This window comes from Sciurus carolinensis, chromosome 12 (assembly GCF_902686445.1).
Source record: "Sciurus carolinensis chromosome 12, mSciCar1.2, whole genome shotgun sequence".
Classification (NCBI taxonomy): domain Eukaryota; kingdom Metazoa; phylum Chordata; class Mammalia; order Rodentia; family Sciuridae; genus Sciurus; species Sciurus carolinensis.
Window position 1 is genome coordinate 50,672,735 of NC_062224.1, and position 14,812 is coordinate 50,687,546.

The 14,812-nt window shown below is 37.1% G+C and overlaps 1 protein-coding gene across 10 annotated transcripts in view; it reads left to right on the forward strand.

Moving 5' to 3' along the window:
- Bend7 (BEN domain containing 7) overlaps positions 1 to 14,812 on the forward strand; it is a 111,868-nt gene that overhangs the window by 21,046 nt on the left and 76,010 nt on the right. For all 10 annotated transcript variants that reach the window (XR_007104317.1, XM_047520530.1, XM_047520526.1 and 7 more), the window contains 3 exons: positions 4,988 to 5,287; positions 8,649 to 8,771; positions 12,202 to 12,470. Coding sequence is in view for 9 of the 10 variants with exons in the window: in XM_047520530.1 (XP_047376486.1) it covers positions 4,988 to 5,287; positions 8,649 to 8,771; positions 12,202 to 12,470 (692 nt within the window). In the remaining variant the exon portion in view is untranslated. The remainder of the gene's footprint in view (positions 1 to 4,987; positions 5,288 to 8,648; positions 8,772 to 12,201; positions 12,471 to 14,812) is intronic.

Sequence of the window (14,812 nt, forward strand, 5' to 3'; positions counted from 1 at the left end):
AGGCATAGCTCCCTGGGAGGCATCCTCTGGTTCCTGGAATTGTTAGTGACCCTTAGAGGCTTACTCAATCCAGAGGGGTGAACCAGTTAAGGGAGTACTGCTTCATGGTCAACTATGTACCCCACAGTTGCATTTCCAAGTGTTGATTGTTATTCAGGTTTTCTTTATCAAAACAAAACTCATGGGGCTGGGGTGCACCTCAGTGGTAGAATGTGTGCTTAGCATGTAGGTTCAGTCCTCAGCACCATACGCAAAATAGTGAGGCTCATTATATCCCATGGCTCTTTCTTTTTTCCGATTCTTTGACAACTGTAGTGGTCACCTGAGCTGGAAACTTTGGAATTATCTTTCATTGATTCTTCTTCCCCACTCCCATCCACCCATCCCCACTAATCACCATACCCATTTGATTAAACTCCTTCCAAGTCGTCTTTTCATTTTCTCTCCACTCCTGCTCCCCTCACAAATCCTGATAAAGACTGTCATTGCCAGGTAGACTATTCAGTAATATTCTACTGAATTTCTGTCTCCACACCAGTTTTTGTCAGAACTGTTTTTGTAAAGGATGTATCTGATCATAGTGCAAAACACTCATGCAGGGGAGCTGCAGGGAAAGCAGCATCCTCTGGGAAGAGTCGTGTTTTAGCTCAAGGAAGGAAGCAGAAAGTGTGTGCAAATGGTAGGGCAATCTACTAACTAGTTTCCAGGCACATGGTTAAAAGAGATAAGGGTCAATAGGCTGGGGAGAATAAGGTTCATTTTTCAGAGCAATAGATCAATATAAAGAGATTTGGGTAAAAGATATTGGGAGATTTGGAGGAGAGTACCTTTCATTTTGTACCTGATGATCTTTGTATCTCTGAAACATGGAAGGTGCTCAGTGAATGTATGTTGAATAATTTATTTCTGGTACCTTTTCATTCTTTCCTGTTGATATATTGTTTGTTTATTACCTTAGTGTTACACTTATTCTACTGGTCTTCATTCTGTATTTAATAAGCCATTTCTTTCATATTACTTAAGGTTTATGGAATGCCTGCTGTACATCAACACCAGGTCATTTGTAGGGCAAGGAAACAGTGACTGTTCTTCACGCATCTTCGCAACAAGAAAGCACATATAGACAGATGTACAATGTTTATGTACAACCACACTCTGTATGTTATATGCTACCATCTCATTCTTTCATCACCGTAGACTGTGAATAGTCAGGTCCCGGGTAGTGACCAAGTGAAAGAAGACTGTATCTTGCCATCATACTTATCACATGGTTCAAAACTATATATCATAGAAATTCTTTTTGTAAAGGAAAATGATCTAATATGATATTGAAATTTAGTGAAGAGTAGAATTCAGCCTCCATTCTTTTCTAGACCTTGTCCATGGAGTATGGGTACTAAACTCTGAGAATAATTCAGTCAAGGTTGTTTGACCAATAACATAGCCACATGGCACAGTTCTGTTAGAGTAAGATTTTTTTTTTTTCAATTGCTTTTCCTAAGCATATTTTGCCTTGTGGAGTTGACTGTAAGTGAATACCTAGATAGGCTTGGAAAGAAATTAAGAAAAGTGATCAGGGTTCTCTCTAGACTTCTATTGCTCTAGACAGCTCCTTGCTCCCAGGAATTTCCTTTTCCAGATATCTATATGGAGAGAAGACAATGACTAATTAAAACTGGAAAGACATATAGAAGTCATCTAATACTTCAAATCTGTCTTGTATGCTTTCTGCCATTTTTTGAAAATCATGGCCTCCACTGTATTAGAATAACCCTTTTTCTGAGGACGAATGTGACTTTTAGAGGCATTAGGTGCTCAATTAACACGTTGAAAACTTTGAAAACCTGTAGCCCTCCTAGCTGCTTCTGCATACCTCAAAGGTTATTTGTAGCATGGATCTGGTTCAAACCTTCCCTTCATATTCAGGAAACTGAAGTCTGAGAATACTGAGTGTCTTACCTCATTGTTAGTGACAAGGCAGTACAGTTGAGAAGTGAGTACAGGTCTCAGGAGTACCAGCCCAACCTTCCTATTGTACCAACTAACATCTGTTGTCTGAACTTCTAAGCCTCAGCCTATTTGTCTGTTTTGAGCACCCACTACCCCCAGTTTAGTAGGTTGACTCAGGTTTTTTGTGATTCCCTGCTTTAGTTTTTGGGTTGCATCTAACCCCTGCCCCCTCTGTCCCAAATGTGCCAAAGCCCTTCTCTCTGCCAAAAGCCCACCAGTCCCTGCATAGGGATCTGAGTGTCAGAACTTCCTCTACTCTGGTGATGGCCTCAGCTCCTCCCTCCTTCCTTGGCTAAAGGAAATATGATTCTATTAGGCCTAAAGGCATTCCTGAATGTCCAGTTGTGCTCTACAGAAGTCCAGCCTGTCTCCTTTAAGAAAATTTCCCCAACCACCCTTTTTTCAGCCTTCTCCACAATCTCTTGACTTTCCTCTCAGAAGAGACTTATGCAACTATTGCAGTTTTCTATTTTCTGTCCTTTAAAAATGTCTTGCAGCAGCATAGACCCTGGGCTCTTTCCTTGTGACATCAGTCATCCTTGCTTCTAGCCTTCTGCCATCTTCTTTCACAGCTCTGCTTCTCCCTCCTTGGTCCCCACAAGTCATGACTTTTTTGTTTTGCCTTTAGAAGACATGTTTCTGTACCCTGTAGGAGCAACCCACCCACCACCAGACTCTTCCTTTATACCTGTTGTCTTCTTTCCTCATCTCTTCCTGCAGCTTCAGAGTCTGATCATCAACATGAAAATATGAAAGTTATGCAAAACTCAAGTTGCATTTTCAGTCTTGTAATTTTTATAGGCTTAAGTTCTAGAACTTCAAGACTAAACTTAGAAGGTTTTGCAATTCTTGTGACTTTCATCTTTTTCATAATGGTAGCACTTTATCATAGAATTCTATCCTCAGAGCAGATGTGGAACGTTGGTCAAGAGACGTATCCATTTTCCTGTGATGCATGGGATCAGTGTGCAAAAGTAAGCTGACACTGGCTCAAGAACCTGTGTATTTACAGGGAGCCCAAGCAAGAGGAGAGGAGAGTCAGCCACTGGCTTGTGCCAGTGAAGACCAGCCTATACACCCCTTCCCTGCATTGTGACCAACCTAACCAAGAGGGTTGAGGGTGGAAACCACATAGGAAAGATGTTTCCTCTTGCCCATATTGTTCTGTTAACTAGCCAGGAAAGTATGTGTTTAGATGCTGAAATTACCACATTTACCTGTAGACTTTTTCCAGAATTCCCTTGGGAGCCCTTCTGGAAACACCTGCTGCATTTTTGCAAGTTTAGGAATCTGTGTTTTTTCTTTATTCATCAGTGTTCAATATTAAAGACAGAATTCTTATTAATTAGAATTTTTTAAAAATTGGAGGGGCTGAGGATGTCGCTTAATGTTAGAGTATGTGGTTAGCATGAGCAAGTTCCTGGGTTTGATCACCAGCACTCCAAAAAAATATGAAGAAATTTATTTCAAAATAGGATGTAAAAGTTCCTCATATAGTATCCAGTAATGTAATACATACATTAATAAATATATAACTAGATAATGCAAAATACCTGGGTTATTCAACTACCAGTTCTGTAGAGAAATCTAGTTTATATGAAGCTAAGTGCATTAAAATATCATATTATATGTTAATTTGCGAGAGCTGTTTTTTCCTGGTGGACGCTTTCTTTTGACCTTTTTCTGTAGTTTAAATTTCAAACATTTAATAGTATGACTGCATGAATGTATATAGGTATCAGTGTTAAGACTTTTAATTCTCAGAGGAAAAATTTTTCTTGATTTCTGCAAGGATACTGGCTTTTTGCATAGTTCAAGAAGATAATACATAGCTAAGATGTAGCTCAGGGATAGAGCACTTGACAAGCATGAGCAAGACCCTGGGTTAGTATTTTGAAATAACTCCTAATAGATTATAATATCCTCTAATAATAATATTGGTAGAAAATATTTTGTATCCATATGATTTTGCAGTCCTCTTTAGGTAATATTTATTAAGCGTTGCAATCCAGTATAGATACCTTATGTAAAAAATTCCCTGAGGGAAAAAGAATCTTAATAAGTCACTGGAAAAAAAGATGAGATTGGTTGTACCACAGTGTAAATACCCTTAACTCTACAAACTATACACTTAAAATGATTCAGATGATAAATTTTATGTTAGTTGTGTTTTATAATAATTTTAAAAGTCAGTATAGGTGAAGTGAGGTTTAGTCTGTTAACTGTTGTATGCAGTGAAGGTGGTAGTGTATTTGGACAGAGCAAGGAGGCTTGACTTACGCCCTTTTGATGCTCCTGTAGCCAGTTACCTGGAGTGGTCAGGGATCCCTGGGACATCCCCTGGCTGATGTGATGAGTCTGAACACTAGAAGGACAAAGCCTCCCTGCTTTCCATGCTGATACTCCCTGTATCTCTGTCTCCTGTTATCCACTTTGAAGGTGATGTCTCCACCAGCAGTGTGTCATCCTGAAGGACATCTGCTGACAGTAGCACTCCTGGTGCGCTATGCAGCCCATTCTCAAAAAGCTGCATCCCAATGGATAGCATGCATTCTTCTTTGTTTTGGCACCTGCCTGCTGAGGTTAACATAGGAGCATGTGGATGGTTGTGGCTAAGCCTAGGACTCTAACCTTCTAGTCCTATCCTTGGTTGTCTGTTTCAGTCAGTTTACTTATGACATGACACCCTCACTCAGAAAATGCTTCCAAAGAGGGATTTGAAAGTTTACTCCCAATGACGCTCACTAAGGAAACCTCTTTTCATAAGAGAACTTGGCCAGAAAGAGATTAAAATGAGATGCGTCAGAACTATGATCAATGTCTTTAGACCATAGCCATATCTCCTGCCTTTAATTTTTATGAATTACTTAAGTTTATGGGCTCCACTTCCAAATAAGCATTGTTTTATTTAGGGTTTTTATTTTTGGATTTTTTTTTTATTAATTTAAAGTGCTAACTTTGGCTCTGTTTCCATTAGGAGATGAAGGCATGGAAATTAAAAAACAAATTACAGGGATGAGAAGATTACTGAATGACAGCACTGGGAGGATATATCAGCGTGTTGGCAAAGAAGGAGAAAAACTAAAAGAAGAGCCCCAGGATTTGGATTTAGCCTGGCCTCAGCGTTTGAACTCCCCTGCTGAGGCCCCACAGAGCCTCCATTCTTCACGTGGTGTGTGGAATGAGCTACCACCCCAAAGCGGGCAGTTCTCAGGGCAGTATGGCACCCGTTCTAGAACCTTCCAGAGTCAGCCCCACACCACTGCAAACTCCAACGGTATGATTGCCATCAGTCATTCAGAGTGCACTTGGGGGATTTATCCTGGCTTGTATTATTTCTAAATATTCAGTCTGTTTTTTGAAATCAGTTTATTAAACCCCACTTTAGTCACCCACCTTCACGGAGTTGTTTTAAAAGACAGGGAAGACATAAAGAAAAAAGTGTATTAAAAAAACTCAGAACTAAGAATCAGGGAAGATAGAGGTGCTGTGTTAGATGTGAAGATTTCCTAGAAGTTTCAGCCCTTTAAGAAATTAAAGCAATTGTCTGTTGATAAACAGATGTTATTGCTACAAAAGCTCTACTTTATCACTAGACAAAGCTTCCTGGTCATCTGGTGTATTATTAATGTAGCCTTTTGCTTCCTTCTTCATGTTTCTTTGTCGGTGAGAAATGATGAGAGGGAGACCGATAACTTAGCATCTTATGTGACTCCCCTGTTAACCCCACTCCAGTGTTGAATCACAGGACCCATATTTTATAACTTGCTTCATTAGCACTGAAAAGTATTCCTTTAAAGTAAAATTTCCTTAAAGTCCTTAATTGTTAAGAAAAATAATTTTTCTTAGAGCTTAAGGAAAAAAATTGATGCTTTTCTTGTTCATATTAATTTTCCATCCAGTGACATTGGATGTTATTTGTTTATGAGTTTTATATAGATGTGTAGCTATATAGTTTTTTACAAAAAGAACAAGGGAAATATAAAAGGTATTTTTTATTTCCTCGAAAAGTTAAGCATTTTTTTTCATTATTTTCATTTCATGATATCCTTCAAGAAAGAGAACTGTTTTGAATTTTTTTTTAAACACAATTCTTACCCAGTTTAAGGACATGGAAAACCATCCTGGGACACTGATGAGGGAGCGAGGGACCCCAAAGATACACAGTGTCTTTTTTCCCTCTCATTATTACATAAGCCAATGCCAGGTTCACTTGTGGGTATGCTTTCAGATTAGAGGGAGATGGCTCATTAAAGACTGCTCCACGCAAATAAAAAGTGAATTCTCTTTAAAATTAGAAAATGATGTATAATGAACTGAGAAGTGTTGGTTTTGTCCTCTTCCACTGATAAAGATAGTATTTAGAATAGTGTCTAAGAATATTTTATAAAGCCCTCCCAACTACTGCCATGGAAGAGACAATAAGAGAAATAAAATGTCCTTCAGTATATATGAAGTTGGTGAACCTAACATAGGCAATTTTGGGGCACCAAGAGTTCTGCTTTCTGATACACAACAAGGATGGTGGATTTGCTTTGGAAAATGTTATTACTGTAATAAAAGTTACATAAATTTCTCCATATCAGTTTGAAAATAGATCTTTTTGTGTTTATTGCTCAAATTCTTTCAGTAATAATGCGTTGTACAATTGACCCTTAAATAACATAGGTTTGAACTGTGCAAGTCCACTTGCAGGAGGACTTTTTTTGAGATTTGCAACAATATGAGAAGACTTGCAGCTAAACTTAGTAGCCTGCAGATAGCAAAACAATTAAGAAAAGGCAGATACATCATGAATGCATAAAAAATATAATTGTAGGGAATAGTCTATTTTGTAACTTGCTACCATAAAATAAACATACCTGCATTATAAAAAATTAAAATTTATCAAAACTGATGCACACAAACACTGTACGACACTACATGTCTTCATTTACAGTTGAAAGAAATGTAAGCAAATGTAAAGATGCAGTATTAAATCATAATTGCATAAAATTAACTGTAATACATACTATACTATTGGCATAATTTTGTAGCAGCCTCCTGTTGCTACTGTGGGGAGTCAAAAGTCCAAGGGAGCTGGGTGCAGTGGCACAGGCCTATAATCCCAGTGGCTCAGGAGACTGAGGCAGAAGGATTGCAAGTTCAAAGCCAGCCTCAGCAAAGGTGAGAGACTAAGCAACTCAGCAATACCCTGTCTCTAAATAAAATACAAAATAGGGCTGGGGATATGGCTCAGTGGTTGAGTGCCCCTGAGTTCAATCCCCGGTACCAAAAAAAAAGTTAGAAGAAATGTTATAACAAAATTTTCAACTGCACAGTTGTCAGTTCCCCTAAACCCTGCATTGCTCAAGAATCACCTGCATGTACATCTACTTTGGTATTTCATTGTAATTATTTGCAGTTTTAAAGTTGTAACTTGTCAGTTTGCTACAGTTTTGAGCTACTTCAAACATTAACTTCAAGCATTTCATGGTTTTTCTATAGTGAACCTTTTAATAATACCCATGAAAAATGCATATTATGTGATTTAAATTACATTTAATGTATAATAAAACATACATTTGGAACAAAACCTTAGAACTTTCTTTACCCACCTATCAGAAAACCAGTGGTAGCTGTCTTTTAAACTTCTCTTTTTTATCAGGGTGAATATTGACCTTGGAGGGAACCCAAGTCAGAGTTCTTTGCCAAATGTGCCATTTTATTCCAAAGACAACAGGGAGATATTTGTTTATATATAAAGCAAACAGAATAGAATAATCTTATTAAGGTAAATATTATATTAAATTTAAACAGTGAAAAAGAGACTGGGGCATGTATGTATAATATGTCAAAATATACTCTACTGTCATGTATATCTAAAAAGAACAAAAAATTAAATAAAACAAGAGACTGGGAATGTGCTCAGTGGTAGAGTGCTTGCCAAGCAGGTGCAAGACCCTGGGTTCCATTCCCAGCACCAAAAAAAAAAAAAAAAAAAGGGGCAAGAGAGAACTATAGTGTAGAAACTATTATAGGGACTATTAAAAATGAGAATGGGTAAAAGATGTCCTATCCTACTCTGCTCCCCTGCTTTCCCCACCCCCAGCATTCCCAAGCAGAAAGATTCTAGAATTTTTTATGTATTCACAGTTCATTTTTTAAATGATGTGCTTACTATTAAAACTATTTTTAATAGTTTCACCTAATTCTTAATATGAACTCTGATATCATACACAGCTACCAATTGTTTTGTAAGGCTGTTCTCAAAGCCAGTTTTTTTGTTTGTTTGTTTGTTTTGTTTTGTTTTGTTTTGTTTTTGGTGCAAACTTGCCTGAATATGTTTATAGTGACTTTTAGGGTACTGTTATCTGAGACTAACTGGTCTGACAGTAGGGAGTCCTGTTGTGGCAGTAGATTGTGTACATGTGTTCCTGCAGGCCCTGCCACCTGTGACACAGCATGTACCTTATAATACAAAAGCCTGGGTAATTAGATAAAGTCAGACCCAAAATTTAGGTTGTGAAAATTATTGGGTGTATTTCCTCAGGCACAGCTTCATAATAATTGCACATGATTTAAATCTTATCAAGATCCCTTCTCTTTATAATGTTTTTGTTTGTTGGGAGTATGCCATTCTTTTCTTTCATGCTTAGGAGAACTTCCAGTGGTGAATTCATCAGTTGGATCAAACTGCTGTACTTGTAACTGCCAGTCAACGTTGCAGGCCATTCTCCAAGAACTCAAGACCATGAGAAAATTAATACAAATTCAAGCAGGTACAAAGATCAGGCCTCTGAACGTGTACATTCATTGTTAATGCACATCTGACATCTTCAGTTGGGATGTTCATTGCCCTTTGTTACAGAATCCTTCCCACTTTGTGTTTTGCTGTGCCTTTTCAAGTGTCCATTTTCTCTGCTTTTTTCTACAGTCCTAATTTTTTCTTTTTGTTAGCAAATCAAACAAAATCTTTATTGCTCCTAATACTACTCACATACTTATGTACATGTCTTCCATATACTTCATCCCATGATCTCCTGGTACTTCACAAATGCTAGTTAATTAAATTCTGGAACATCCTATGTGAAAGAGCCCTTTAGAAAGTACAGTCTTTGCTATTAAAGCTTTTCAAGGATGTGAGCAGATGAGAAGTGTTAAGCTGCAGGCTTTGCTTGTGACTTTTCTCTCTCACCTGCAGGATGTAGAAGCTCAGAGATACCTCACATCTGTCCCTTTCATTTATGTGACTGCTTTTGTTTATTCTCACTGCCATTGGACAAGGTGAAGAACAGAAGAGTAGCAGATGTGTGTTTGGTACTTGAATGCCCAGTTTCTCCTTTCTAACTGTATTACTTGTGAACCTCCCAGTTCTCCTCCGTAAATGGAATATTAATTTCTAACTCACAGGGTCATTTTCATATCAGGAGATAGCAAATGAAATGAATTTCATAAAGCATGATGCAAGCATGAGTTTCTCATTAGTGTTTTTTTTAAATACCATGCAATATTTTATAGAAGTCTGGAAGTAAAGGTCTTCATTTAGTGGATTATTTTCTAATCACCACAACTTGAAGAAAACCAGATTTTTTGTCATAGGTACAAAAAATAACAAACTATTTTATAAAATCTTCCCTTTTGTCAGGGGAAACTGCTGCTTGGTGTTAGTTATGGTAAAGCAGAAAAATAGCACAGCCCCCATCATGATTAGTGTTCCTACTCTTTCATTACAGTGGTGCATGGCTCAGAAACTGCTATTGGTGCCACTGAGTGAATTCTAGTAAAACCCTAATGTGATGTGGTTTCTATACAAAAAGCTTAGTACTTAGACATATCATCCACCTAAACTATACTAGTATAAGGTGAACTAGAGACTTGCTGAAAGCAACATTTAAAAAAAATTTTTTTAGATGTTAATAGACCTTTATTTTTTTCACTTATTTATAAGCAGTGCTGAGAATTGAACCCAGTTCCTCACACATGCTAGGCAAGCACTCTACCACTGAGCCACAACCCCAGCCCCAAAGCAACATTTTTTTTTAATGCTGAATTTGGTCTTATCCCAAGGCAAAAGTAAGCATTTTGCTCAGGTCACTAAGCATTTGACTCACTTTGTTCCACAACAGTAATCTGTGTTCTTATCAACCTGGCAAAGGTTAACATCCTCTAAAGAAGGGCTTCAGAAAGAAAGGTTACTTTATTATTACTGAGATTCTTTTCTCAGAGGAAGAATCTGTTAGCACTTAAGAAAATATGTATATGAAATTGTAATGATTTATTTTGTTACTTAAGCTCCTTACTACTGAAATGGCAAACTACAAATTGCAACCATTTAAATCCTTGACTGAAGCCTTTCTAGAATCTATTAAGTAAATGCCACTTTGTCACCATGTTTTCTTTTCTGAACCTTTGCAGATTAGGGAGGTGAATAATTCCAAAGATGTTGATAGTGCAAAGGATAAACTGAATAAATTACTCTTGTTTAATTTTCGTAAACTTAAAAATTTGTGTTGTGTGGGTAGATTTACTTAAGGTTTATTGACTGTAAGAATTAGATTTAAATTATATTTTGAAAGTTTCACCTTTATTTTAGGGAACAGACAAGGAGTAAGATTAAGTTAAGATCCGGATGCCAGAAGTATGGACCCTGTCTACATTTACAAAAAGAGAAGGAAAACTCATATCGTCCTCTGTGTTCTTCAAACCAAAAACATTTTCTCTTTTAATTTGAAATAGTGGGAGCTTAGGGTTGTGGCATAGATGGGGTTGAGCATCACTTTGGGGTTTCTTTAACCCTGGTGACAGACCAAAGCTAACCTGGAGTGAAAATACAGATAGAATAGAGAGGAGTCCTCAACTCTGGCTGCACATCAGAATCAGTGGAGGAGCTTTAAAGCATTAGCATGCCAGGGGCCCACCCACACTGGGCTGTTCACTTAATCTGAGGTGTTTTTTTGTTTGTTTGTTTGTTTTTTGGTTATTTTCGATCTTGGTTTTTGCTTTTTTATTTCTTTTTTTGAACTCCAGAGTGATTCTAATATGCAGCTGAGGTAGAAAACCAGTGAGACTAAGTACTGCACAAGTGGTTGAACTACTTTTTAGGTACTTGTTTCCAATACTTATAATTTGCTTTCTGGTCTGAAGATGAAAGTGTCAGGATCAAGTATAAATATTCTCTCTTTTCAGACTGATAGGAAAGAAGTAAGAGGAAGTGACCTGTGTCTGTGTGCATTTGAAGACTGTTTTCCCTTGGCTTTCATTAATAGGTTTCTTTCTGCAAAAAAGCAGGCATATCCTGTGGTCATATTTAAGAAACCATATTAATACATGAGGATTTAATGCAAATTCAGGCCATATTTTCCTATTTCACTTCCCATCAGAGTATTTTTAAATGACTAACAAACATTACTTCTCAGAATGCACCTGTGAAAATGCCTTGGTTTCTTTAAGTGTATGTCCAGTACAAGTACTTAGTCCTTAAATAGTGCTTTTCATCTTTGGAACTCAAATTGTTTCTGGATTTTAGTAATCTGCCTGACTGTACAGAACTATATTATTCCTCTTTTCAACTATACAAAACTGAGGTATAGAGAAGTGACCTAGGCTAATACCATGTAACATGGTGCCCTGGAGATGGCTGATATACCCACAATATTTGATGAGCAAGGAGTTCCCATGCTCAAGTGACTAACAAAATGAATCCTTTCCTTTATCAGTCTTGCCCAAATGATCATCATTGTTCCATCTTGTCAGTTAGGGCACCTGTAGATTGTTGGCAACTGATCAGCCTAACTCCAAATGACATCATGTTCCTGAAGTGGGCTTATCAGAAAGCATGGATATCTATACCTGAATTTAAGTTCTGAAGTTCTTTTTTATTATTAAGTGTCACATGATTTATGAAGACATGCAGGTTTTCTCTAACCCTTAATCCTTTTCTTCCTTGAAGCCATCAGTACCAGTATGTTGCAGTGATAAACTTTTGAAACATGGTTTTCTTCTGGGTATTTCTCTGCCTGTAGGGCTCTGAAGTGCCCTCGAGCCTATGTTTGGTAACCTTGAGGTCCTGAGTGAGGTTTATTTAGGTGTGCATCATCTTTAAAGGAGTCTCACTTCAGTATCAGTTTGTAAATCACAGAGATAGATGAGGGTAAGTTTTCCTCAGGTAGACACCAGTGCCTGTACCGTGTTTGTGTTTATTCTTCACAGTTGGAACTCAAAACAGACAACAACCCCCAATTTCCCTTATATGCTCCCAGCGAACTGCTGTCTCACGCAAGAGAAATAAAAAGAAAAAAGTGCCCCCCAAAACCGTCGAACCTGTTACTGTGAAACAGAAGCCCAATGTGTTAGAAATTGAGAAGAAGCCAACAGCAGGGGCCTTGGAGCAGTCTGGTCCCCAAACCTCAGAGCTCACCTCCACCAAGGAGAGCCACGTCCTGGGATTTGGCATTGTTCTCGAATCACCTTCTTCAGATGTAAGTTGATGTTTTCTGGCTGCTGACTCTAACTGATATAACTTCCAGAGATTTTATAGTATTGTGCTTTCTCCTTAACTAGTTCTGCCTAAAACAACTAGAGAAACTTGGAGAATACATGTGAGAAAGAGAAAAGGAAGACCAGTAATAATTTTCTTGCCTAGAATTTTCTTTTCTGAAAAACTCATGTTGTATGTATTTAAACATGTTTCCATTCTTTATCTCCTAAAGAAGAAGGGTGATGGTGTAAATAATCTGCTTGCTAATTTCTTTAACATTTTTAATTTTGAAGAGGCAGTTTTCAATTTCCTCAGTGTAGAAAACTAAAAGAACATAATTAAATCCTTTGTAGATAGGCATAAATGAACAGAAGCATACAGATAAGGTCATACCTTTCTGGAAACACAAACTAATAATAAAAAAGAAGCAGTAGTGCTAATTCTATTTTATAGATGCAAGCTACACTGCTAATTAGGTGGCAGTGCCATGCCATTTACTCGGTATAATGATAGGTTAACGCTCTACAAAGGTTTGCTATTTTAATATCATAGCTTGAATGTTGTTGCAGTCCAGGATGTTGGATTATATCTGAGATAGCCATCTGACTTGCTCTTTTATATTCATAGACCGTAAAACAAATTTCTATCATAATGTGCTGTATTTGCCACTGCATACACTATTTACAATATCTTTATCTAAGTACATTTATGTTGTGAACCCCAACTTGTTGGCAGAGTTCTTAAAATAAACAAGAGTGAGTGATCTGTTATTATCAGATCGCATAGGAATTGTATCCTGCTGAGAACTCCTCAGGCCTGTATAGGATTGGAGTTTGGCCTTACCTTTTAAACTTTAAATAAGAAACAAATTGCTATTTTTTTTTTTAAGTACCCTCTTTCAAACTGAAGGAAGATGGTTTGCTAGCATATGTCCATACTGGGTCTTTTTTGTTTTGTTTTGTTTTTTGGGTGCTGGGGATCAAACCCAGGGCCTTGTGCTTACAAGGCAAGCACTCTACCATCTGAGCTATCTCCCCAGCCCCCAATACTGGGTCTTTAATAAAGGAAAACAACCAAAATAATTACCAGAAAATCATTTATCCAATTCTTGGTGTTGGGGTATTTTTAAAAAATCTATAAGCAGGGGCTGTGGTTGTAGCTCAGTGTTAGTGCACTTGCCTAGCATGTATGAGGCACTGAGTTCGATCCTCAGCATCACATAAAAATAAATAAATAAAATAAAGGTATTGTATCTATCTACAATTAAAAAAAATTTTTAAGTCTATAAGCACATGCTACAGATATTAGGAAGTTCTTCTAAACATTTAAATTTATAAAATCACTAATGATGATATTGTTCTACCCTGGACCAGTCTTCTCATTTATTAGATCATATTTTTACTGCAACTAAGGCCCTGGTTCAGACCCCAAGTAAATAAATCTTGTACTTGGAAACAGGTAAATTATTCCACGAAGTATATTGAAGCCTAAGCATTTTTCATTATACTTTTTTCCTTAAAATTTCTAAGCATTCTTTTTTGATAGGCACTGATGGATTAGGAGTAAGAATTTAAGTTGTATAAATCATCTTTTACATGGATTTTTCTAATGCTAATGTCTGAAATTTCTCCTTTAAGTATTTTTAAGCTCCAAATGTACTTTAGAGATAAATTGAAGAAGATCTGATAAAGGCTTTATGTACATTCATGAAATAGAATTTTTATTATCTTTACCAATATCAGTATTATAATTTCATTTACATATTATATAAAAATAATTTACTTCTTATTCATGATTTTTTGCTAACAAGAGCGATTAAATTTGATTAAGTACATTCAGAATTGTCCATGAAAACTCAGGTGTTGATTATCTCTAAAGAGTATCTTCCTTCTAAAGAAAAACAGAATATCTATATGCATATTACCTTTCCATTATGCAGCTAATGCACCATTTGATTCATCTCTTCAACAGAAACCAAAACTTCACCTGGAGGACAGGGCAGTGAGTCCCAGCATTGGATGTGGATATATTGTCCAGAGATAGTGCTCTTGGGCATTCATGAGGCTAGCCTGGGGTGGGAAATTGACTCCCCAAAATGAAGGGATCATCAATACCAAGGCACCCAAATTTAGGTACTTTTCTAGTCTTCTATTATTTCTTAGCTATGAGGCTCTTAAAAATCATTAGAAGAAGAAATAATTCCTATAATCTACAAGAATTGTGCATTTGAAGATGAGCTTTGAGAGGTATGCAGGGTTGGAACATCAGGTCCAAAGTTGAAGGACTGGGCAAGTGGTTCAGTGTTGCTAGAACAGCTGTCTGACTGACCCTAGTAATAGTAGG